We start from the raw sequence: 27,086 nt of genomic DNA, 5'->3' as shown, positions 1-27,086 counted from the left end.
TTGATCATAAATACAGTAAGAACAGGTCAAAACGCACATACAGACACATACATGCACGTACATATACACCGTGCCTTATTCGCAAGTCTCCATAACCTCACAGTATTCTGTGCTGCCCGGCCAAGCACTGCGCTATAAAAGAACATCATCTCTTTGTCTTTTCATCTCTTTCAGTCCCTTGCTTATGCAGCTCTCACGCTATAATCCTCCTCTCCCTTTCTTCTTCTACTCTAATCGCTGTTCTACTGCCGCATCTTATGTATCCCATCTCGGGCTTCTCTCTCGTTTCAGTCCATTTTGTGAAAGCAGAATCGCACAGAAGCACAGAAGAAGAAGAAGAAGAAGTAGAAGGAGGGCGTGGTTTGTTGTTTATGCAAATACAGGCTGTTTTCTGGGTGTCTGGATTGGTCGAGGGGAAGCGGAAGGTTGGTAACAGGACCTAATGAGGGAGCGGCACCAGAATATCCACATAATTGATGGGGAAGAAGCCCGACTGGCCGTTGATCATACCCTCGTACCAGTTGTCATCGATCTGATTGGTCAGGGTGATGACATCCCCCTCTTTGAAGCCCAGCTCACCTTCATTCTCTGGTTCAAAGTCGTAGAGCGCTCGACAACATGGCTGGTCCATAGGGGCTGTGAATGGACAGAAGCAAAACATAGTGAGTCAGTTTCACTCTCTATGCGGCATTTTTGGTTATCTGGTTTGTTTTGGTTTAGCTTAATGACACTGTTACATACGGGGCCTATTTTGTTTTACTTAAGAATTTCTTGCTGTGCATTGAACGGGGCTAATTTGCTGGATATCAACATAATGGTTTGACAAGGCTCACCTGTTAACTGAAAACCATTCTAACTAACTTTGAAATCCTGCACAACTAAAATCCAGAGAAAGTCAGGAATCTTTTAAATAACTTTGTATATTTCATAATTAAACTTAAAATAAAATCATGCAAGTCCATACAAGTAAATTGTCTCGAATATGAAACAAGTTTAACAGACTCTAATACTACTCTAGAAGGTAGAAAGAAACTTTCAGCTGCTAAATAATTTCCCAAGGGGATGCCACAGTGGATGGATGCGCATGCTAATTTGGAACTCATCTTTACACCAGATGCCGAGCACTGGGAGTACACTAGCTTGCGACCCCCGAGGCTTGGTTTGTGTCCCCTTTCTGACATGCTTTAATTAATTAATTTTTTTTTGGGGGGGGGGGGCTGGCAGGCAGATAGAGCAATGAGCCACTGTGATGGCCTTTTTTTGATGGTGAAGACTCATTGTGAAACCTTGAGATAAGCATTTCTGATGTCGTTCCTGTGTTTTTCCAATTGGGGTGTTGAACATGGAGTCTGACTGAAAATTAGACATACAGATAGACAGATAGATAACGACTTATCAATCACAAGTTTGCAATGCCAATCAGTCCGATTTGCCTCACAGTTATGAATTTACAAGGCTTCACAACAGGACTTCACAAACCAGTGGGTATGTGGCCAATAAGTCTGTTTATAGGCCTTTCAGAAATAATTTTTGACAATTTTGACCCAGATCAGGAATATATATTAAAAAATAAACACAAAACTCTCTTAAAGATGACTTGAAATAGCGACTAAGATTAAAAACATCAAGCAATTGAGAACTGGGGCAATTTTCTTATACGCTTAAATACAACCAGACTTATTTTAACCGGTGGAGTTATTCCCTGCTGATTGCTTAAAATAGGGTTAATGCACTGCTGGACTGGTTTCACTCCTCAAGGCTTTTATGTAGAGTCTGTAGTATCTACCGCTTTTACAGGATGCATCGTATGTTAAGGTTCAGTGCCTTGCACTTGGCAACATGGACAGGAAGGGCTAGGAATTGAACTGCCAACCCTGCAGTTAGTAGGCCAAACCGTTCTTCTAAATCTCATCTGAACTCCCACGGCTTCTTCTATCTGGTAGATGTGCTCGTCTTTTTGCTCAGACTACATGAGGCATCCCAGATCCTGACTTACCAAGACACTACTGCAGATACCTCATCTCTACTGGACATTATTTGACAGATACCACTGAGCTGGATACTGGTAGTCATCTAACTGCACATCGAAGATTGACATCCTCTCTCTACCTGGTGATCTTCCTGGGGATTTGGCAGAGTGTATCCCTCCATTGTGGCTTTCGCTGGGTGGCAGCAGCTCCAGTGTCATTCTGGGTTTTGGAGTGTACTCCTTCCTCGGTTTACTGGACACTTCTTTTATCCTGGAAGGAAGCCACACAGTTAAGTTCTATCTAACCACACAGTCTATTTTTATAGCTTTATTTCTATCCTGAGTAGGAGGCTGGATCGATACCTGTCCTCCATCTTCCTGGAGAGCTGTTGGAGGATTTCAGAGGCACGACTGTGGTATTCAAACTGAGCTTGGACCAATGCTGAGAGCTGGCTCACCTGCTCTATCTGCAACACACACATAAACGTGTTTTTTGTTGTTTTTATTCTTCCAAACCCATCCTCCATACCCACGCTGGGCTGGCACTGGTTTGGCACAGCAAGGCACAAGATTGCTTGTCTTTTCCATGTTTGTATATAGCATCAAATTTTTTACTTGGAACATGTCAGTAACAAGAATAGACCTTAATATTTGATTTCATATGTTCCCCCCTTTTTTTAAAAAACAAACAAACATTGAACATGTTTTTGTGGCTGTAATATAAAATCTTCTTTTAATTTGCTGAGGGCACAATATGATTAGATTTTCTTCTTCTGATTGGTCTTCAAAACTCTGTTTTGGTATTAATGATCTGAGATTATTTAACACTTTTCTCTGTAGAGCTAAGGAACATATTTACCTTCAACTCTGATAATAATAAGTTATGGTGGAATTGGAATACGTATATTACATTATCCTTACGTCGCTCTCCAGTAGGTTAAACATGCTCTGCTCTGCGATCTCTTTGCTCTCATCAAACTTCTCCAGTGCCTGTTTGATTTCGTCATCCTGGACTTTCCCCTGACGCTTCTTCTTGTAGTCGAAGTCCAGACGTCGGCCTTCCATCTTCTTCAAATGATGCTGGAATAGATGAGAAAGGAACATGTGATATAAACAATTTAAGATTCATGTTGAAGAAGAATTCAACAACATGTCACCATTATAAATTCAATTTCCCACATATCTAATGTTACTTGTTTACCGACCTGTATCTCTTTGAGGTCTTTATCATGAAGATTCTGCAGTGGATCAATAAAGTTCTGTTTAACCTCCATGTCCAGAGCATCTTTCACCTCCCCGAGTTCCTTCATCGCCTCACCAGCATCCATGAGGGCCAAGCCTGGAAGTAAAGTGAGAAATTAGCAAAAAGCCAATTTTTCTGAGCCGCCAAGGTTGCTACCTGCTTATGACCTATTTTCCTCTATTATCTAATCTTGAATTGGAAAAAATAATTAAAAATGGTTAACTTTCTGATACATCTTACGTCATTTAACAGGTATACATTTACCAAAGCTGGACTCCTCTCCTAACTCCCGTCCAAACTTCAACATGGCGTCTCCTAGGACGGTCTCAGCCTGCGGATAACCAGGTCCTTTTTCCTGCCCACGGATCTTTGACATGGTGTTGATCATACTCAGCTTGGCTCTTGATGCTTTAAAAAGCAGAAATAACATCAGTAACATCAGGAGTCACAATTTGAATTACAATATAATAGTTTTGCAATTTTTTTTAGTATTCTGCAACCTTTGTATATTTAATACCTGGGTTAGGCTGAAGGTACTCTGTAGTTTTGGTCATGATGTCCAACACTGCTCTGCTGGTGACGTCCACCTTCTGCAGGGGAAACACCAGATTATCAGCATGTCAACTGATACTCACTCGTATAAACAGAGTAGAAAGTCCAGGAACAACTTCAACTACTTCCAAACTGCATAGAGCAGCTCCAGCAACGTTTTCAGTATGCAGTATAACTATTTTTCTTCCTGTGTATTTAGGCTTGTGGCCTTCATTAAGGTAATTATGAAACATATAACATGTTTGGAAGGATATTTCATAAAGCAGAAAAAATAAATCAAAACAACAACATGGGACCAACACTCATACAGAGTGATTATCTCTGGCAATAGAAAACTTGGGTGGTACCTTATATAGCCATAACCTGGAAAGGTGCAACTTCACCCTCAGTGACATAGGCCTATAGATAGGTCTGCCATCCCCTCTACCAAATATTACTAGGGGAAAAATGTGTATTCCCCAACCCTACAAACTAGAAACTTAGAATGTTCACCTTCAAATTGGAAGCTGTACCTTAATGTCGAAACCAATGCATTTTAAAAAGTGCACTTTTACTTTGAAGGTGAACGCTCTGTTTCTGTTAATGACCACGATGAAGGCCAACAGCTCATCAGTTATTAATCAAGTAATAAAGTTGCTCTATATACTACATTGAATACAGCTTTGCAATATTTTCTAGATATATTTAGATATACATTAAAAAATCTGCTGGTGTAATACAGGTTTACAAGTTAGTCATATGTGGTCAAAGTGAAGCAACACATAGCAGCCAGTTAGGCTGTAGTTAGAGCACCAAACTTTACCTTTACGTATGTCTTGTTTAATTAAAAAAAACAAAAAACAAAACAAACAAAAGTATGCTAGTCTATCTCTGCTGTGCCCACTTACTTTGTGGATTAGATCCAAGAAGAATTCTGGCACCAAACCTTCTCTCAGAAAATTGTCATTGAAGCTTCCAGGTTATTTTAGCGATTATAACAAGTATAACTTTTAAATTAGCTAACCTCTACCAGCAGAGGTAAGAGAGATCCAGTTTCTCTCTGCTTCTACGCTTAACACTAAGCTAAGATTAAATCTGGTATCAGATCACAGACAAACAGGTAATTACCTTCTCCATTTCTTTAAAGTCATCATCTAGCTTGGTTCCTTCCGCCCCTCCAACCTTCTCGCTGACTTTCTGTAATAAGAAATCAGGGGAAAGAGACAGAAAGGGGAAGAAATATGGTTAATACTTTCATATTTGAGTAGCTTTGATTACTCAAACCCACCCTCAGAGGAAGAAACACCAAATTGCGTTTAAAGTGGTAATGAAGAAAGTTAGAAAGTCTGGCTGTGTGATAAGAGCAAAGGCAGAAAAAAAAGTGTTGTACAAAATAATTTATGCAGGAAAAAAGAGACGAGAAGGAAAGTCGGTGCAGTGACAACAGCTTTCACTCAACCTTTGATTCCTCGATTTTTTTGTCTTCTACTTTAATACCATTAGAATACAGTGTTTCAGAGTGAGTCAATAACAGTTTATTTTCATCTGTGTCCTTGGCCTGTGCAGGCAGAAATTGAGCAGTTTAAATTCTCAGACAGTCTCTTCATTCTAAATAAAACCTCTTTCAGATGGCCAAGCATCTCTCGACTGATGAGCCGGCTTTCTGCTTTCACTGCAATGCTTCAATATTTTTCTCAGAAACACGTTCAAGCCAGTGGCACCACTGAGTTCATAGACAGCAGACAATCTGAATCTGCGTTCACCTGGTATTATGTTCACCCTCATTAGATGTCTCAATGAACCGTAACACTGAACCTCCAGCGCTAAAATGTATTTTATTAAGGCTTATTAACTGATGAATGTATCAAGAAAACATAATAATGTGATTTTTCTTTCCCGCGGTCTTCTTTTTAGACAGACATGGATATTTCCTGTAAGTCAGCTGCAGCGCACCACAAGAAAGCAATTCAGATGTTTTTACAATTGTTTTGAAACCTGCAGCTTTCTCGCTATTATTGCAGCTGAATTCATTTCTTTGTAAGAGCCCTGTCAGATACCAAAGGAACTCCAGCTGGGAATATTCAGCTGACTATATTACATTATTCAATAAAATAATAAAAGGTTAAAACTTGTAATCACTTGTTCTGAGAATAAATCACTTTTTTTGCTTACACCTGCAGTCTTGGTGTGGATATTATCAAAATGTGGACATTTAAAATGTTAAAATACGGGTTAGGACAACAGAAGATTGCTCAATTATGCCCTGGGGGACGGGGCTATGGCTCGCTACATCCTCTTGCAGACCATTACATGTGGAAACCATTTGAATACAAGCGCGCTGATCCACACAGGTGTGCACACGGGTGTTCACTGTTTGTAGACTTAAATTACACCTTTCTTGGCTGCTACTTCAAAGCACATTGTGCGCTGTCGGTCCTGCGTGCTGCACAACAACATTGAATATTTAGTATTTACTGCTGTTTACACTTAGCTAGATTAATGCGATGGTGTTGTGTTTAGTATGTTGCTTTGGGGGTTTTTTTGCTTGTTTTCTATTCTTCTTCTCTCAACAGGTGATCCAGGAGATTTTTTTTCTCCCACCCGTTCTCACTGTCCCTCTCCCCTTCTGTTTTTCTTTTCCTTCCTCTTTCTTTCTCCCTTTCCTATCCCTCACTCATGTCTGTCCCGTCTGTAACATCTGAAAATAAAATATAATAAATAATAAAAACTAAGATCGATCAAATGGACCAATACGGCAATGCCACGATGATCCATTTGGCAAAGTAAATCCACTGGGTATCCTTGTTGGTCTTCAGACAACAATTCTGACGACTAAAGAACCAAATGGGACAGGCAAAAAAAAAAAAAAAAAAAAAGATTGCTCAATTATGAGTGGTACTCTTCACGAATGTGATGGATGATAATGGATTCATTTACAATCCCACCATCACAGTTCTGGGAGTTTGAACACCAAAAAGCCTCCTGGCTTCTCTATGAAGTCACTTCAGTATGTGATCTTCAAAATGAGAACCAGAGCTCAGTTAAACAGTGTAAAATAATAACAAAGAACCCAAATCACCACAAACTCACCAAAGAGACCCCAAATTACCAAATAGCTCCAATCTAACATAACAATAAACACCCACAGAATGACCTTAAAGATACACAAAAGACCCACAAACACCCAAAAATTAACTACAAAGAGACCCAAAAAATGAGCGAGAAAAACACCCTTAGTAATCTAAATGACACCAAAATGATGAGGAAACAATCATAAAGAGACAAAAAAGAACAACAGGCCACAAAAAGACAAAAGCTTACAGAGACCCAAAGCAGCCACAAAGTGACCACAAAGACACAAAATTACAGAAATAAACCAAACGAGAAGGAAAACAGCCACAAAGAGACACAAACTTAAAAAAAATAGGGGGTGGGGGGGGGGGGGGGGAAACAGCCTCATAGAAACACAAAGTTACCAGAACGGCCCTAAAGACAAGCAAAATAATCAGAGACAAGAGATACAAACAACCAGAAACCAACCATTCAAAGACAACGCAAACCACTCAAAACAATCAAAAAGGATCAAAAGCCACCAGTAAATGGCCACAAAGACGACTGAAATTACCAAAATAATCCCCACCACAAGCAGAACAACCCTGAAGAGACACAGAAGAAAAAAGAAATGAGTAACAAGGAAAGGGAAATATCCATATATCAGACACCCCTGTGAAGTAAGGAAATTAAACACTTAAGAGACAAAACAAACACAAAGACACACTTAATTACTGAAATGATCCTAAAGACAAGCATAACTAACCACAAAGAGTCCACAGACCACCAACAAACGACACAAAGTAACCTCAAGTAATTCATCTCTTTCAAAACAAGCAGTACCAGTTTTTCTTCACTTAACCAAAATGTGATTATTTCCTCTAAAAATCTCCTCTTGTAGAGTTCAGACTGAACAAAAAAAGCAGGACTTAACGTTACACAACTACAGCCCTGTCTGTAATAACAAAGACATAGTGGAGCGAATGAAGTCTGCACAGCAAAGACAGCAGACTCATCACAAATGCTGTGACCTCCATCTGACTGCAATCACACTGACGCTCAGTGAGTTATAGATATTGCCTTGCTTATATATAGATCTTTGTTCTGCTCTGCTTGTCACTGTAGGAGAGGGACTTGCTGCAGAGTGACACTGCTTGCTTGCTAATCGCCTCAGGTTGCAGGGAAGGAGGAGAGAGGGATTTTCCACAATCGTGACTCATATCAGACACCCACAGCTTAGTGAACCCATGTGCACCTTTCCACTTATCTATGCAGTAGATACCAGTAAACAAATGCATAAAAACAACATATGGCAACAACAGCAGACAGCTGCACTTATGTATGCTCATGCGTGACGGGTGAAAATGAATATCTGAACTGCTGTTGCCACTATTGCAGTACTATAAGAAACCGTGAAATGATCATCCGAAACAGTTGCCAAACATTTCTCTTAAGTTTCATACACGATTCAACCGATTCAAATGTGCTGCATGTTTAAAGTATGATGTTAGAATGACAAAAAATAAAGTTCCATCAAATAAAGTAAAAACTAATTAAATATACATATTGTAAACATTAACAGTCTGCAATTTGGATTTTTGTTTTTTTTTTTACAAAACAGAATAATGTAATTTCATTGTTTATGTAATACAAATAAGACTAATTAAGAAAACTAAGCAACATACCCCATTGCTCTAGCTACCAAATTCAGCTAACATGAATCCTGTGTGAATGTTGTTTAGCATTATGGCACGAGCAACCCCGACTACCATCTCTTCTACCTAAAAAGGCAAAAGACATCCAGAAACAAAACACTCGAGCAAGGCCAGAGAAGAAAAAAAACAAAAACCCAACAACAAATACAAACAGGCAGTATAGTGGTTCACTCAGTGAGGAAACTCCTACACCCATCAACCACCCAAATTAGAGCCCAAACACCAACACATAGATGTGACAGAACCCAGATATCCCTACCCACTGCAACCCACAGTGAAGATCGGGAGGCAAGAATGAATAAACATTTGGTTCTTCTGACTCCTTTTCCAACAGGAAATCATCAACATTTGTTTTTTTGTTCGTGTAAATATGCTTTCAGTGATTTATGTTTATTTATTTTTTGTTTTTGTTTTGGTTTTATGGTTACTAAGACCTGTTGCTTATATGTTCGAAATAAACATTTGATTGACTGATTGAATTTCATAACCTCTAAAAATGATCACTTGGATAGGAGCCAATGAACTGGATATGCAGTAGTCAAAAGTAACTCCACTTTAGCAGCAACAGTAACATATGTAGTCATACCAAAGGTAAAAATTAAAGTGGACTTTTCTGGTAAGACTTGTTTCTCCATTTCTGCACACATGGAGGCAAATTATGAAAACATGCAATTCGTGGAATGAGCAGCTAAATATGTGTCTGGTACAGCAGATGTCACACATCTTCATCAAAGCAACAAGCCATGCAAGCATAAAGATAAATATGTGCTTGTTTATGTAACGGCTTGTGCACCTGAGCACCTGTGTGTGCTTGTTATGACACAAGGCTGAGTGGGTCTCTCAGACAGGCAGAGAGAGCGAGGCGACATAATAATGAAAAAATAGAAATGATGAAAATGTAAAAATAATGAAAAACAATAGCGGGGAAAGAAAGTGAGCAGTACAGACAGATGAGGAGGAAGATGCAGTTACCATGGAGACAGGGAGCTGACTGCATCCTTTCATATTTCTGAGAACCAAACACACACATTGGCAGCCCTCCTGTCGTCTGCAAGGCGGCTGCGGAGCGGCGCGCTGACACGCTGTTACGTAACTGCTTCTCTCTCAGCAGTGTTGCTTTCTTGTAATATTTCCCTCTTACTGTCCTTCCATGCTGTATGTGACGACCCACGTTTACACCTCGCTGATGTTTATTTTTCCATCTTTTAGAGTGGAAACACTGCAAGCTGTACATCATCTAGAAAGGTGCAAAGTCAGGTTTTCTTCACAGAGTTTCACACCATGTTAGCAAAAGATGTAAGTTTGGTTTGAGGGAAAATTCACATTTCTGGAGCTCTCGAGGTCTCACTGTACCTCCATAATGTTTTTAACCTTTTTCCTATTTCAATACAGGGCTTTAGGCATCTGCTGATACTGGTTACTGATCTGACACCAGTGTTAATTTAATAAGCTGTATCCCTCAGCCTGAGGAAGAGGCTAATAAGGTAACATGAGGCTAAACTTCAGCGCTTTAAACCTACAGCTCGATGACTGGCTGTCCCATTGGTTGGCTTTGCAAAATGTGAAAACTCAAAGTCTTCAACACTCTGAGAAACTTCCATCAATTCACCACAGCTTATCCACTCCAGTGTCGCAGGAGCTCTAGGTCAATCTCAGTTGCTACTAGGTGGACAGGTCACCATTCTACCTAACCTTTAGCCAATAAAGAATCACTAGATAACCCAACATTCAGGTGTATGGACTGTGCGAGGAAACTGGAGGAGGGAACCCACACAGGCACAGGGGAAACATGCAAACACCCCAGCTAGCTTACAGCCTCGAACCATCTTGCTGTGAGGCAACAGTGTTGCCAGCTCAGGGCCTAACTTCAGTGAACATCCTTCAAAAGTCCAAGATCACATGATTCTAGGGATTAGGGTTCTTAGATCTCCAACCTGTTGACACTGTTAGCTTTCGCCATCCATGCACGCAATGCTAGCTTTTCCTGTTACCCAGCAGCCCAACCTTTTTTTGTGCCACGGACCGGTTTATGTCCGACAATATTTTCAGGGACCGGCCTTTAAGGTGTCGTGGATAAATACAACAAAATAAAACCAGTACCAGTACCAAAAAAAAAAGAAGATTTATTCATAACACACATGTAATGTTTGTGCTATATGTGTAAGGTCGGGGGGATTCCCATTTCACTGCAGGGCAACCTGCATGTGACGAATAAAGCTTTGATTGATTGATTGAAAAGATCCAGGGAAACCAAGTTAATGATAAAAACAATTAAAAAAAATAATGCAAAAATTGATAAAAACCCTGAAAACCAAAAGATTTCACACCCAAGCCTCAACTCTCGCAGCCCGGTACCAAACGACTCCGGTCCATGGCACAGGGGTTGGGGACCGCTGCTGTTACCGACCCCTTTGGTATACTGAACACAGATCTGACCGACCCTTTGTTAGACTTGTATGAAGCGAAAACCAAATCACTACATTTTTGTTTAACCCAGAAAGGCCAAGCATATAAAAGGAAAAAAAACATAAACAAATATGGCTTTTGTCACAATCTATTATAAAAGAATTATACCTTTGTGTGTGGATGCCTCTGCAATTTACAAGGCATCTCACTATAAATTCCACAGCAGTAAACACACCAATTAAACTTCATCACCAGACGATTAGGCTGTTTTTAAACACAGAAAACAACCTACACCTACAAGTGCTACTGGCACTAGAAAAATAATTTTTTGGGGGAGTGTTTCGTTGATTTGACAGCACACATTTAAAGCACCTTCCTACACTCCTTCATTACAGCATGGTAATAACAGTGTGCAGCTGCAGTTGTTGAGGAGTGGCGACTTTCACAAACACACAGTGTTTTACTGTAAAATACCTCAACCAACTGTGGAAAACAGCACCGTGTACATCTCAATAACAGCATGATTTTGTTTAGATACAGTTTATTTTTGTACTTGATAATGCAAAGAGTGAATCACAGCACAGATAGAAGAGAGATTTGCTTAACACCACAATTACATATAACTGATGAGCTGATTTACTCTACCGGGAACACCGGAGCAACAGGCGCTAATCAAATTATCACTCCTTCACCGATTCCAGGCTGTCACATCTAATTTTAAAAACATGACATTAGTCTGTTTTTGAGTCAAAGCTGCCTTCACGGAGATACCAGATACTAAACAAAACCCTGATAAAGTGATGACAACACATTTAACCTCGAGCACAGTGTAAACATGACAGATTACAGCAGAAATACAATCTGATTAACACGAACAATATTTCTGTGCCATTCAGTCTTTGTCAGGTCACAAAAAGCATACGCACTACCGACGATCATGAACACATGAGCAGCTCTATGCTTTAGGCGTCAGATTTTGAAAAACAAAAACACATGCCTTCAAGAGGACCGATACTGCTTTTTCTTATTTCCTGTTGCATAAACATGAGTGTTTATGGTAAACTGACTGCACTGTTACTCATGTATTGCTTTCTGAGTACTTATAATGCTTTTAATTACAGGCTACACCCTCTTTATTTTAACATTTACGCACTTTCTGTATTTCACACATACAGACTTGCACTCTGATGAATGCATACAGGGGAATTCTGGGGGCTTTACCTAAAGAGACTGGGGATTGAACCACTGATCGTCTAATTGGTAGACAAGTCTACTGAGCTAGGTTTCGTTTAACAAGGTTTAATAATGCCGCTCCCTTATTTACAAGGGGTCACCACTAGGGTAGCTTGCTTCCTCCAATGAACTTTACAAGGAGCAGGCATCATAGGAAAGTTGTCTTAAAGAAGCAGGAGCTAAACTGCTGAACTGAAACTGCTTCTCAGTTTTCAGCCCAGGAGGTTACTGCTTAGCCTCCAAGGCTTCAGAGCTGAAAAATGAAGCCATTGCAGAAAGTGTCATAAACTGCCGCTGACACTGACACTTGAGGCCTGGAGTTGGACACTGCTGCCATAGAGGTTCAAGGCCAACTTCAAATAAAAAATAAACATGTTAATGGTGCAAGGTTGGGGAGGTTTTCAGTCATCCAGGTCTTGGTAATCTAAGGAGCTTGGAAAGAAAAGCAACTGGACTGAACCTCTCATCCGAGAATCTTCTCCAGTTCTAAGAACAATGGCGGAGAGTCCTTTTCCTTCCAAGCTCCTTCCAAGTAAATAATGGTTTAGTCCTTATGGATACACTTTCCCCACTAGGTGATTTTTCTTTTTTAAAGGACCTCTTGTTTATGTTGTTGGTGCCTTTATGACTATTTTCCATGATATTATTTGTACTTGTACTAAAATACCATCCAACAAATCCTCCAGCTGTAGTTTTGGTGAGTGATATTCTAATTACTGTACGGATACAGCTTGCTAACCATGTTTGCTAGCAGTAGCTGACAACTTAGGACTCTACCTTCTCATGTGAATATGTCCACTTTTGACTTCAAGAAAGTCAAAGTGGCAGCAACCATTTGCTAATGTTAAGGCTTCAAAATTTAGACTCCAAAAAAGTTAGAAAAGGTGCCATCCTGGTAGTTGTGTCTATCCCTTATTTACCCTTGGAGGATTAGTGGATTTGGATTTTTTTTACTCGACAAATCACAGAAAAAGTTACTTTTTTGGCTTTAAACACATAAAAACTCAAAAATGGACCCAGTGGGTGCTTCTAGAGAAAGTCATTTCACACCCACAACCTCCCACACACAAACAGAAACACAGACAGTAAAAGCTAACCACCTTTTAGACCACTGAGGCATTAACAAACCCCATCTGTTCTACATCTCTCCACCTCCACAGTTGCTCGTTATCATTTTCTCTCCTTTCCATCCTCTCTCTGTCCTTGATTTCCCCCTCACCCCTCTCTTTTTTTTGCTGACTCACTCCAACTGATGCCACAAAAAAATAAACCTAATTACAAGACTGCCATAACAGGAACGACAGCGAAGAGGTCAAAGGTCAAAGGTTGTGGCACCTTGCCAGCAGAGAGAGAAGATAGCTTTTCCTCCAGCTGACATAAATCTTGTTTGGAAGGGAATTGGGCAATCAGGGAGAGTAAAGGTTGGCAGCCGGAGTCAGCTCATCTATCAGTCTGAACGGCTGCCAAAACACTCAAACGCCATCTTGAACTGTAGATGGATAAAAGGCTGGATTGATGGCAGGCTGTTATGCCAAAATGTAATAAGGTTGATTTATAGAAAAACAAACATTTATATCTCCATCAATATTTTGAAATTTCTGGTGATTCTGGCCTTTGAAATTTTTTATTTGGTAATAAAAGATAATTAAGCATTTTTAATGACCCTCAACCCAGCACGCTGTATCACTAGTTTTCATTTTACTGCATTTAGGAAAGAACAGCTGAACTTGTAGTTAGGGGTGGACGATATTAGATTAGATTAGATTAGATAGAACTTTATTAATCCCTCGGGTGGGTTCCTGTGGGAAATTTGATTTCCAAAAAAGCACAGCACCGACAGAAGTTACAGAGTTACAGAATTATATATATATATATATATATATATATATATATAAACACCCAGCACGCCCCTGCGGGCGGTTTATCCTTCAAGCTCGGGTCCTCTACCAGAGGCCTGGGAGCTTGAGGGTCCTGCGCAGTATCTTAGCTGTTCCCAGGACTGCGCTCTTCTGGACAGAGATCTCCGATGTTATTCCCGGGATCTGCTGGAGCCACTCGCCTAGCTTGGGAGTCACTGCACCTAGTGCTCCGATTACCACGGGGACCACCGTTACCTTCACCCTCCACATCCTCTCGAGCTCTTCTCTGAGCCCTTGGTATTTCTCCAGCTTCTCGTGTTCCTTCTTCCTGATATTGCTGTCATTCGGAACCGCTACATCGATCACTACGGCCGTCTTCTTCTGTTTGTCTACCACCACTATGTCCGGTTGGTTAGCCACCACCATTTTGTCCGTCTGTATCTGGAAGTCCCACAGGATCTTAGCTCAGTCATTCTCCACCACCCTTGGGGGCATCTCCCATTTTGACCTCGGGACTTCCAGGTTATACTCGGCACAGATGTTCCTGTACACTATGCCGGCCACTTGGTTATGGTGTTCCATGTATGCCTTGCCTGCTAGCATCTTGCACCCTGCTGTTATGTGCTGGATTGTCTCTGGGGCATCTTTACACAGCCTGCACCTGGGGTCTTGCCTGGTGTGATAGACCCCAGCCTCTATGGATCTTGTACTCAGAGCTTGTTCTTGTGCTGCCACGATTAGTGCCTCTGTGCTGTCTTTCAGTCCAGCTTTGTCCAGCCACTGGTAGGATTTCTGGATATCAGCCACCTCCTCTATCTGCCGGTGGTACATACCGTGCAGGGGCCTGTGCTTCCATGATGGTTCCTCGTCTCCCTCCTCTTTCTTGGGTTTCTGCTGCCTGAGGTATTCACTGAGCACTCGGTCAGTTGGGGCCATCTTCCCAATGTATTCTTGGATGTTCGTTGTCTCAACCTGGACTGTGGTGCTGACACTCACCAGTCCCCGGCCCCCTTCCTTCCGCTTAGCGTACAGCCTCAGGGTGCTGGACTTGGGGTGAAACCCTCCATGCATGTGGCATATATATATATATATATATATATATATATATATATATATATATATATATATATTAGGGGTGCAACGATACACAAAATTCACGGTTCGGTTCGGTTCGATACTTTGGTGTCACGGTTCGATATTTTTTCGATACAAAAAAAATGTTCATGCCTTTTTAATTTGTCATTTATTAAAATTATAAATATATATTTTAACACAAAAGTACAGTTTTTAAATTTAACCCTAACCCTTGTGCGTGTTGTTTTTTAGCTCGTCATATTGCAGCCACAGAAATTCTTTTGTCCATGAAACCATAAAGCTGCACTTTCTTTTTGCCTTATAGTCTGATTTGTCATAACTTCTCCGTTTTGTGGTAAGCTTTTCTTTGGCTGTCACTTCTTCACCCTGACCTGTCTTATTTGGCTCAGCAGAACTAAAATATATATCTGTCTGTGAAGGTTCTCAGTCATCCAGGTCATCGTAGTGAAATATATATCCTGCCGCAATCACATAAGCTCAGCGATTCTCTGCGCGATCAACCTCTCACATGTTTAAGCTGCGGGAGATTTCACTTGTCATGTTTGCATAGTAAGCTAACAATTAATAAGACGATGTCAGAGGAATTGGTGCACAAATTATCATCACTCACAGATCAGTGCTGTCGCTCTCTATACACAGTTCGCGCGATTGCAAAGTGAAAGCAAAAAAACAAGCGCAAATTCAAACACGATTTCAATATGTCACATATTCACAGTGGCTCACCCAATGACATAATTACCCAGCTACATTTCTGAAAGAATGCAAAAGCATTGACATATATTTTTCCTTCCTACAATAGCCCGACAGGCAGGGCAGAGATAGCCCCGGGACGTCGGGCTAGCGATATTGCGAGCCCTGTATCTGATTGAGGAATCACTCATCTTTGGAAAAGAGAGTTTATTACAGAGAAATGTCTCTTTCCAAAATAAAAGCTATACTATCCGCTTCTTCTGGGCTATATTCTCAGCAGCATATTAAACATATCAGGTCTCCATAAGGAGAATCCTGTGCTAACAGCTGTCTAAATGACTCGGCTAAAGTTTGTAGCATGCATGCTTGTTGTTTTTGTCTTTGCACTAGGATGATGTCGGTGTAAATGTGCAGTCATATTCGTTGTGTTCCCACTAGTGCTTTCAGGTTAATCTCGTTGAAATAACCTTAACGCCACAACACGGCAAATCTCCGTTAACGAGCTACCCTATACAGAGGGGCTAGACGGCCAACACGTTAACGAGCTAACTGCGCTAACACACTAGCTCCCACCCATGTAATTGAGCATTGCATGGCACATCCAACATACTGTTTTACTTTAGTCCATGACTCGCTTACCTTCAGGGTCATACGTCACATGAAAACCAAAATAATTCCAAACGCCAGATCTGAATGAGGGTGGGGAGGTCCACTTCTGTCTCGCTAGCTTGCCCTGCGCTCTTCCTTCTGACCATGCTGTCTGTGTTGAGTGCTCAGTGAATCTGCGTTCGACTACTCCGCCTAGGCTGCACTCTCAAGCCTAGGCAGAGTAGTCAAATGCAGATTCACTGAGCGCTCAACACAGACAGCATCGTCAGAAGGAAAGTTGATAAAATAAATTACAAATTTTGTATTGTTCTTTTTTTTTTCTCCCCTTTGGTTTTCTTTCTTTCTCTCCCCCTCTTTCTTTCATTCTTTCCCCCTGTCCTATCCCACAGTCATGTCTGTCCCGTTTGCAACTGAAAATAAAATAAATTCATAATTATAATAAAGGTCAATCAAATGGACCAATATGATGATCCACTTAAAATAAATCCACTTGGCATCTTTCTTGGCCTCAAGACAACAATTCTGATGGCTATAGATCCAAACGGGACACAAAAAAAAAAAAAAAATTGAAAAAAATTGAAAAAAATTGTATTGTTCGATACATATGCGTACCGAACCGAAAGCACTGTATCGAACGGTTCAATATCGATACGAATATTGTTGCACCCCTAATATATATATATATATATATATATATATATATATATATATATATATATATATATATATATATATACACACACACACACACACACACACATATATATATACACACACACATATATATAATATATATATATAAATACAGAGACAATATAAATAAAATATACGAAGGGGATAAATAGGAATAAAAATAAAAATACAAGTGAATTGCACATTTCAAGTATTGAGTCTATTGCACCGTTGACTATTTACAAAAGTATTGCACAAAAGGTATTGCACAGTGAGGTGAAGAGGCACTACAGCTTAGTTGTTCCCCCCTCCTTTGTCCTCCTGTCTCCCCTCCCTCTCCCCTCCAGAGAGGAGTTAAACAGTTTGATGGCGTGTGGGACAAAGGAGTTTTTAAGTCTGTTAGTTCTTGTCTTTGGGAGAAGCAACCTGTCACTGAACAGACTCTTCTGGTTGTTAATGGCCGTGTGCAGAGGATGCCTGGCATTGTCCATAATGTCCATCAGTTTCTTTAATGTCCTTTTCTCTGCCACTGTCACCAGAGTGTCCAGCTTCATGCCGACCACAGAGCTAGCCCTCCTGATCAGTTTCTCCAGCCTGGATGAGTCCTTCTTTGCTGTGCTGCTCCCCCAGCACACCACAGCATAGAAAAGTACTCCAGCAACCACCGACTGGTAAAACATCCTCAGGAGCTTCCTGCAGATGTTAAAAGACCTCAGCCTCCTGAGGAAGTACAGTCGGCTTTGGGCTTTTTTATACAGGTGCTCTGTGTTGCATGACCAGTCCAGTTTATTGTCCACCCACAGCCCGAGGTACTTGTACTTGTTGACCACCTCCACCTCCTCCCCCTCTAGCTGAACCGGCAGTGGACCTGCTCTAGACCTCCCGAAGTCCACAACCAGTTCCTTAGTCTTTGAGGTGTTGAGTTGCAGGTGGTTTGTGTGACTCCATGCGACAAAGTTCCTCACCAGACTTCTGTACTCCTCTTCCTGATCATCCCAGATACACCCCATGATGGCTGTGTCGTCTGCAAACTTCTGAATGTGGCATAATTCAGAGTTGTAGCAGAAGTCAGAGGTGTACAGGGTGAAGAGAAGAGGGGACAGCACAGTTCCCTGTGGTGCTCCTGTGCTGCTGACCACTGTGTCAGACGTGATGTCCTTCAGCCTGACGTACTGTGGTCTGTCGGTGAGGTAGTCGGAGATCCAAGCCACCAGGCAGGGGTCCACCTCCATCCTGTTCAGTTTTTCTTGAAGCATACAGGGCCGGATGGTATTAAAGGCACTGGAAAAAGTCAAGAAACAGGATCCTGACCGTGCCTTTTCCCCCATCCAGGTGTGAGTGGGCTCTGTGTAGGAGGTACAGGATGGCATCCTCCACTCCAACACCCGCCTTGTATGCAAACTGTAGTGGGTCCTGGGCATGTTGTACCTGTGGTCGGAGGAGGTTGAGGAAGAGCCGCTCTAGAGTCTTCATAAGATGTGATGTCAGTGCCACCGGTCGGAAGTCATTCAGCTCATTGGGCCGGTTCTTTTTGGGGACCGGGACGATGCAGGATGTCTTCCATAGTGCGGGCACTCTCCCCAGTCGCAGACTGAGGTTGAAGACTCATTGTAGCGGCTCCCCAAGTTCAGCAGCACACGCCTTTAGCATCCTAGGACACACCTTGTCTGGGCCTGCTGCCTTTCTGGGGCGAAGCTTCCTCAGTTGTCTCCTGACCTGATCCACTGTGACACTGGGAGATGTTTGGGAAGAGGGGAGGGGGGGAGATGTCTTGCTGCTGAGAGAGGGATTGGAGGAGGGGGGTGTCATGGTGTCAGGAAGGGGGGGAAGCGAGGGAGGTAGGAGAGTGGGGATTGGACTCTGTAGTGAAGGTGAGGGTGGGGGGGGTTGTGGGCTGGTCAAACCTGTTGAAGAAGTTGTTGAGTTCGTTTGCCTTCTCCACAGTCCCCCCCCACTGTGCTTTTCTTGGTGTTGTGGCCTGTGATGGTTTTCACACCATTCCAGACCTCCCTCATATTGTTCCTCTCCAACTTCTGCTCCACCTTCCTCCTGTAGGTGTCCTTTGCTTCCCTCAGGCAGCGTTTCACCTCCCGCTGTGCTGCCTTCATCTCCTCCTTCACTTTGCTCCTGAAAGCCTTCTTCTTCATGTTGAGGACAGCTTTGACTTCCTGTGTTACCCACGGTTTGTTATTAGGATAACACCGTACCGTCTTAGCAGGGGCGACCGTGTCCACACAAAAGTTGAGGTAGTCTGTAAGACAGTGTGTCGCCCCCTCTATGTCCTCACCATGTGGGCTCAGGAGCACATCCCAGTCTGTGGTGTCATAACAGTCCCTCAGAGCATCCTCCTTTTCTGGGGTCCAGCTCCGGATGGAGCGCGTTGTGACCGGCTGCCTTTGGACGAGGGGTGTGTATTGTGGCTGTAGGTAAACCAGGTTGTGGTCTGACTTCCCTAGTGGGGGGAGGGGGGTGGCTCTGTATGCATCTCTCACATTAGCATACAGTAGGTCAATTGTCCTGTTGCTCCTTGTGGGACAATTCACAAACTGGTGAAAAGCAGCCAGAGTAGAGTCCAGTGTGGCATGGTTAAAGTCTCCAGATATAATAATGAAAGCCTCGGGGTTTTGTGTCTGAAGTCTTGCTGTGACTGTGTGTATTTTCTCACAGGCAGCTGTTGCGTCGGCCCTCGGAGGGATGTAAACACACACACAGATCACATGACTGAACTCCCGAGGTAGATAATATGGCCGCAAGCTAACAGCTAGCAGCTCCAGGTCCGGACGGCATACCGAAACTTTAACGGAGACGTGTCCAGGGTTACAGTATCTGTTGTTAACGTAGACAATGAGTCCCCCACCTCTGCTTTTTCCGCTGGCCTGCGTGTCCCTATCGGCTCTCACGGATGTGAAACCGCATAGGTCTACGTTAGCCTGCGGCGTTAGCTCGGTTAGCCACGTCTCCGTGAAGATAAACAAGCTGCACTCACGGTATAGTCTGTGGTTGTTCAGAGCGCACAGTTCATCAATCTTATTCTGTAACGAGTTCACGTTGCCCATGATCACTGTCGGGATTGACAGTGAATCGCCTCCGGTGATCCGCTCTCCTCGCTCCAGCTTTGCAGCCTCTGTAGCTCCTCTTTAGCTCGGCCGGGATGTTGTGTCGCATGCCGGTCTGTCCCTTTGTTTTTAGTGCCAGCAGCTCCGCTCTCGAATAGATGAAGGAACTGGTTCCAGAAGTTTTAAAAAGTGCATTATCCATCTTGTATTGCTATATCTAAGAGGTATAAGTAGAGGAAGGTGAAAAAAAAGTTTGAAAAGCCTAGTCTAAAAAGTTAAAGTTAACAAAAAAGGTGCGGTGTTGCAGAGCTACTTGGAAAGGCTGCCGTCACTCCAGCGCCATCTTGATGTTTTTTTTAATTTTATATAAACGATATACGACAGAAACTATATAAATTTGGCCAACGATAGAGATTTTGACTATACCGCTCTATCGCGATAGCGCATGTTGATGATGTCATCAAGCTGCGCCTGTATTGGTCGAAAGCATCGCAGCGGCTACAACAATTATCATCTGCAAATTATGGCGGGCAACAGTCATAGCAAAGAGATGCACTTTTGAAATATGGGGAAAGCCAAAAACTGTGCTTCCTCCACTTCCGTAACATTGATTCATTAATGTTGAATTCTCTCGCAGCTGTTCTATTCCCATGTTGTTGCAGTATATTAATAACTAACCTCGTATTGTGGATGAATAATCTCAGTTGTTCTCCTGACTGAAGTTTGGCCCGTGTATAGTATCCTGCTATGCGATTGCATTTGTCCCTGACCACCAGAATCCCTCACGTTAACTTTTATCGAGTGGAAAAAAAGTTGGCGTTCATCCTCCAGCTTCACTGTGCTAATGTTATGCTAACATATCTGTGTCGCTAGCATCATCATCATTATATACCAGGTAGTCCAACTTCAGTAACCCTGCAAACGCCACTGCTGTTTAGTTTTCTGTCTTCATTTATGTTGGAAGTGGTAGCAGAGCTGTATGTTTTAATTAGTTTCAAAAATCTCTCAGTCAGAACATGGTATGTCATGTTTAGGTGGAAACTAGCAAGCTAACTTCCTGTTAACTTCTAACTCCGTTAAATTTAATAACTTCTGTTTTCATGGATGCATGGTTGTAAAACTTAATTGTTACACCTGCTAAAGCAGCAACGCTGATGATTTTATTAAAGATGAAAGAATTTAGACCGTTTTTAACTCTCAGTGTTCGTTTGACTTTGGGACCTAGAGTGGACGGAGTTTTGGACCCAGATTACTCCACAAAGCTCCTCACTACGGCAGCCGTAATGCTCTGACAATCCATCGCGCAGTGCGGCTTACCAAAGTTGTACTAAAACATATTTTTTAACAGATTTCTGCACGCCAAAAATCGGTTCGAGGTCAGTAAGCACAACCAGAATTCATACATAAGGCACAATCTCGATTTTTGAGAAAATTAAAGGATTTTAAGTGTGCCTTATAGTGTGGAAAATACGTTATACAGAAGAAAAGAATATATTGTGATATATATCGTTACCGCACGTGCTTCAAATTATATCGCGATATGAATTTTAGGCCATATCACCCAGCCCTACTTGTAGTCCATAATTATTATGGAAAAATAATTTACCATAATTATTAGTGTGATACATTCAAGTACACAAGGACAAAGCACCACTTTAAACCATTAAAGCTGCTTCATTTACTGCCACTGTGAAGGAGCTCTGCACTCACAAGTTAATGTTTTTTTCATCGGGGGGGTCAGGAGTATTTCACTGTAGGGCGTTTCATTTAAATGAAGTAATAATGCTTCAGAGTAAGCACGCCATCCTCAGCCATCTGCATACGAGGTTCATCTTTGTTTGATTCATCAGCTGCAGTTGGCCCTTTCATTCAGTACGTTTACAATTTAAGTGTGAATCTGGCAGGAAGCTGATGCTGCGACACAAATGTACAGATTCAAATGAGTGTGGAGCCACTGCAGTTTCAGGAGGCTTATGAAAGGACATCTGATGAGAAAGACCCCTTCAGCACGCAGAAATATCAATTCAAACCTATCCAGTTTCAGATGAATCATTGGTTTCTAGGACAGACAGGAATCTGAAACAAAGCCAAAAATAGCTAATAAATCTACATTAACCATTACCGTATTTTTCGGGCTATAAGGCGCACTTAAACTCCTTTAATTTTCTCAAAAATCGACAGTGTGCCTTATAATCCGGTGCACCTTATGTATGAATTCTGGTTGTGCTTACTGACCTCGAACCGATTTTATGTGGTACACGGCGCTCATGCCGCACCACTTGATGGATTGTCAGAGCATTACGGCTACTGTAGTCAGGAGCCTCGCAGAGTAATCTGGGTCCAAACTCCGCTTCAGGTCCCAAAGTCAAATGAACACTGCGGAAGTTGAGGAAGCAAGAAGAATTCTTTTCATTATATTCCTCTTTTAGATGTGCTATATAAATAAAGATGACTTGACTGGACTCAAAGATGACTTAACTTGAATTAGTTGAGTAAAGTTTGGCTTATCTGACTGTTTTGTTAAGCTTAATGCGCCTTATGCGCCTCCGAAAAATACAGTACTCAGTCACTGGTTATTAAAATGCTTTCTGGTTTTATTTGTTCAGTTACAAACCATGCCAAAAGCCAAGAAACTAAACTATGAAGTAGTCTGTTTACATGAAAAGATTTTAGTTTTGTGAGATGTAAACAGTTTAATCTCAATGTTAAGATTTACCCTTTTAATTGATTATAACAAATACTAATATAGTATTAAAATAAAACATTACAGAAATTTGACTTGTTTTGTAACTGTAAAAAGCAGGATTAGGGTTAGGACTCAAGGACAGCATTTGCAACACTAATCAAGGCTAACAGCTGACCTGATTAATTACCCCCTTGGATTTTTGGGGGGGCAATAATGCGCACTGAATATTGATTCTTTAATTTATTATTCATACCTTTTTTGCACTTTTTATCCACGTTAAAGTTTATTGTGTTGCGTTTAGTGTCAACGTGGGACAGTTTTCCAATTTGGTTGTACTATTGTGCTAAGTATGACTGTGCAATGACAATAAAGAGTTATGTTAACTTATTTGTAGGTCTGAGATTGGAAAGTTTGTATATTTTGGGGAATTTTTAAGGAAACTTAAAAAAACTTTGGAAATCCCTCATATTCAATATTCACGATGGTGAAACAGCTCAGGTGTCACTTTAATTACCTCCTGGTGTCATGTTGAATCCAGTTTGGACAAACATGATCATTAGTCAGCTACAGTTTCACTTAAAACAATGTCCAGTGCTGCTTTTATATGATTCATTAGGTGTTACGGTATAATCTCCTGTTCTGTGCACTGCTGCCAGGCAGAGGTGATTTTATTACACAAAGTGCCGAGAGCCTTTTGTCTCGGAGCCAGGTTCCTACACACGGTCCATTTATTTTACCAGCAGCAGCCATGGTTATATCATCTGATGTAGAAAGCTGGTGAATGTTCAGGAAAATTACGCAAGCTTTCGCCATCAGCTTCACAATGAGAAACCTAAACACTGTTAGATTATAATATTATTTTATGCCATGTTATACCCCTAATTAAAGATTGTGAATTATTATGTAGTTTTAGTTTGCATTATTCTCCTGAATTAGAAGAAGCTGATAACTATTACATTAGTTAAACTGATTTGCATTACATTAAACTGCTGACTTGTTGTGAATGAATGATATTGTTTTATGATGCATTATACTGCTGAGTTATAAGAAATCTAATTTGTCTGAGTAGAAGAGAACAGAGTGTGCTGGAGTTTTCTGCCCCATTTCAGCAGGAGCAGATAAACAGGGAGCCAAGGTCGTAGCTTAGGCGCTGTGTGAGAGAAAGCATGTGAATGTTTAGGCTTTGTATGATAAGGTGGAGGCACCAGAGGCTATAAAAGTTTGAGCAATGCTCCACCATTTTGAGATTTTGAGGCTGTCTGCATCAGTGTCCATCTCCCACGCGTGTGTTCATTAAAATCATCGTTTGACTCAACCCGGCCGGACCAGTGTTGTTATTGTGGTTTTTCTCTTGTCTCCATCCCCAATATTTTGAACCTTAACAGCTTGGGGGCTCGTCCTGTGGTATTGGGGTGGAATTTAAAAGTTTGGACGGTCCGAGGTTGTCGAACGGACAGGCACGAGCCAGTGGTCTGATTTGAGTGGACAAAAGCCGGCTTATCTAAAGGTAAGGCACTACCTGTTGAATTATTTCCAAAATGTGCCAAATTGGATATGACTAAATTAAAGTCTACTCACTGAAATTACTGGTAGAGTGTCTGTTTTGATTTTGATGAGAATCACCGTGTGTTATGCAGTTAAAGTTGCTTAAGAGTATTTAATGAAGTTGAAGTAAATATGAACGTAATAATGTTGGGTTTGAGTCCCTGGATATTGAGCTGAAGGCTCAGGTAGTTTGGTAGGGAAATTAGGACAGAAACTGTTCCCAGAAGTAACAGAGACTGGTTAATAGTTTTACAAATTAGGTCAGAAACTGTTCCCAGAAGTAACAGAGACTGTTTAATTGGTCGTAAAAAAGTTATCTTTCTTCGGTGAGACCCGTTATGGTAAAATTTCTCAAAATCGGTTAGGTGAAAATTATTATAGGACGGCAGCCCAGAAGTCTGCTAAGAAGCACATAGCCCGGGGGTTACGCCCCCTCCTGGCCGTGGACGCGCGGTCTTGACCTGTCGGCGAACAGGGTTAGTTCAGTTTGGCTTATCTGTGGGGTACAGGGCATCCTGAAATAAGCTAGGAGTTACCGAGTCTCCTCATCGTTTAAAACGGTGTCATGTGCTTGTTTGGACAAAGTTAAATTGAGTTAGGGATTTAGAAGTTAGGTCAGAAACTGTTCCCAGAAGTAACAGATACTGTTTGATTGATTACAAAAAAGTGAGACTTTCTTCGGTGAGACCCGTTATTTTAAATTTGTCGAAATTGTATAGGCGCTCTTTAGAAGTTAGGTCAGAAACTGTTCCCAGAAGTAACAGATACTGTTTGATTGATTACAAAAAAGTGAGACTTTCTTCGGTGAGACCCGTTATTTTAAATTTGTCGAAATTGTATAGGCGCTCTTTAGAAGTTAGGTCAGAAACTGTTCCCAGAAGTAACAGATACTGTTTGATTGACTACAAAAAAGTTGGACTTTCTTCGGTGAGACCCGTTATTTTAAACTTGTCGAAATTTGTTAGGTGCTGAATCTGTCAGGCCTGTCAGTGATTGTAAATATAAGACGTCTTTGTAATATAAAATAAAAGAGTTTTGTCTGAGCTTTGTGTGACCCTGTGTGTGACGTGCAGTTGCAGCGCTGCGAGCTATTTTTAGACGGTGTGTGAACATGCAAATGAGCGGTGACGCGCACAGAGGACTTTTGTTGCTGTTTAGCGTGTTTTTGAGTTTTATAATTTTGATTTGCAAACAATGATACATGCCTGTAAGTAAAACGCTGATTTTGCTGATTATGATACTACAAATAAGGTGTTGAATGACTAGGGTGTGAATGATGTTGGATTTTAAAGCGGAAACTCAGAGAGGAGTGTGTTGGGAGACTGGCATGTAGTCTGCAGTGCAAAGGTGGGCGTCTTGCCTGCTGGTCTATTTAACAGTGATGAAAATGATATTAAATAAATCTCTCAGTGTGTTGATACAGGTGGCTACGGGGCTGGACCAACTGCCCCCACAAGCACAGCGGCCGAAGCAAAATTATAGTAATGGAAACCAAACTCAGCAAGAATCAGCAGCTGTGGAAAAGACAGCAGCTAGCAGAGAATTAAAGGAGAAGTTAAGAGAAGTTTTTACACATAAAATTGCGGCCAACAGACTTGTGGAGGTTGGGAAGGCGCCTGGAGCATCACAACAAAAAGGTGAAATAAAAACACACACAAGCAGAGAAATGTGAGAGAGAGGCACATGCAAGAGGAATGCCTCGTTTGAGAAAAAAACATTAAATTAGCCCATCTACAAACGCACATACACGCAATGAAGAAACAGCTTACACCCATGAACACGTGAAGATTTTCCAGCAAGTAAAGCAGTGAAATTTAACATACACCCGCCGTTATATAATAAAGTTTATCCACTACTAACAAATAAACCCTCTGGGTTGCAGGACAACAACTTAACTTCAAAAAAAAAAAAAAAAAAAAAAAAAAAAAATCACAACCAGTGATAACACGACAAATTTAGTGGTTGATAAAAGTCAAATTGTGACATGTTTTCTTCTGATTGATTAATACAAGTGATTACTGAATGAAAGAAAATTCCATTTTTGTGCTTTAAACATGATCTTAAGAATTTTAACATGTACCTGTGTTGTCCTGTCAGCTTAGTGGGCCATGAGTGGATTATATGGAGAGAAAAAACAAAAAAAGGGGGAGAGAAGGCTGACACAGGGCCTGGTCCCGTTGTTTCTCCCCCTCTGAATAACACAGCCAATACAACATCATTTTCCTGTTCGTTTGTTTTTGTTTTGTTTTGTTTTTTCTCTTTATGCTTGATTACAGGCTGCTTTGTCGGCCCGGGAAGCCGAAGCTGACCCTGGACTCCTGCTCTCCCCTCTACCATCTTTGCTCTCTCCTCTACCATCTTTGATGTGACCCTGACCAAATGCTAAAGCAGCTGAACCCACAACAACAACTTGAAAATGTCAACAGTGCTGCAGGAAAATGATCTCATGCAGCGGAGACGGAGAGAGTTAAATCCAAGGCCCGTTTCACTACACGGGGAGATTTCTGTCAGCGTCTTTTCTTTCTGAGAAGACTGAGAAAGGCCCGCCTCCCACCACCGATTCTGACCACCTTATATAAAGGAATTATTGAGAACATCCTGAGCAGCTATATCACTGTCTGGTTCGGGAACAGCACCATGCCGGACAGACAAGCTCTACAGAGGGTTGTGCAATCAGCTGAGCGCACCATTCGCTCCGAGCACCCTGACCTGCACTCAATCTACAG

At 41.5% G+C, this 27,086-nt stretch overlaps 1 protein-coding gene and 1 long non-coding RNA gene across 2 annotated transcripts in view; both read right to left on the bottom strand.

Moving 5' to 3' along the window:
• LOC146635600 (uncharacterized) overlaps positions 1-27,086 on the bottom strand; it is a 342,244-nt gene that overhangs the window by 303,381 nt on the left and 11,777 nt on the right. The gene's annotated exons all lie outside the window — the stretch shown is intronic.
• LOC146635601 (endophilin-A1-like) lies at positions 440-20,238 on the bottom strand. Its single transcript, XM_085349858.1, has 9 exons — positions 20,113-20,238; positions 4,872-4,940; positions 3,730-3,802; positions 3,477-3,620; positions 3,175-3,308; positions 2,891-3,049; positions 2,333-2,436; positions 2,110-2,240; positions 440-636 (listed from the first exon to the last, which is right to left on the bottom strand). The coding sequence occupies exons 1-9, from the start codon at positions 20,236-20,238 to the stop codon at positions 440-442; spliced, it is 1,137 nt and encodes a 378-aa protein (XP_085205984.1).

This window comes from Diplotaxodon limnothrissa, linkage group LG3, assembly GCF_057381915.1.
Source record: "Diplotaxodon limnothrissa isolate DT_005_m linkage group LG3, D_limnothrissa_male_GT1.1, whole genome shotgun sequence".
Taxonomy (NCBI): domain Eukaryota; kingdom Metazoa; phylum Chordata; class Actinopteri; order Cichliformes; family Cichlidae; genus Diplotaxodon; species Diplotaxodon limnothrissa.
This window is presented reverse-complemented; position numbering and strand designations above follow the sequence as displayed.

Bases quoted from the DNA above. Each gene is read 5' to 3' on its own strand.
- LOC146635601 (XM_085349858.1), bottom strand. From the start codon at position 20,238: ATGCGACACAACATCCCGGCCGAGCTAAAGAGGAGCTACAGAGGCTGC. The intron at 4,941-20,112 runs GTTACAGAATAA...TTCTTATTACAG, and splicing joins ATCATGGGCAACGTGAACTC to AAAGTCAGCGAGAAGGTTGG. The intron at 3,309-3,476 runs GTAAATGTATAC...CTTTACTTCCAG, and splicing joins AGGAGAGGAGTCCAGCTTTG to GCTTGGCCCTCATGGATGCT.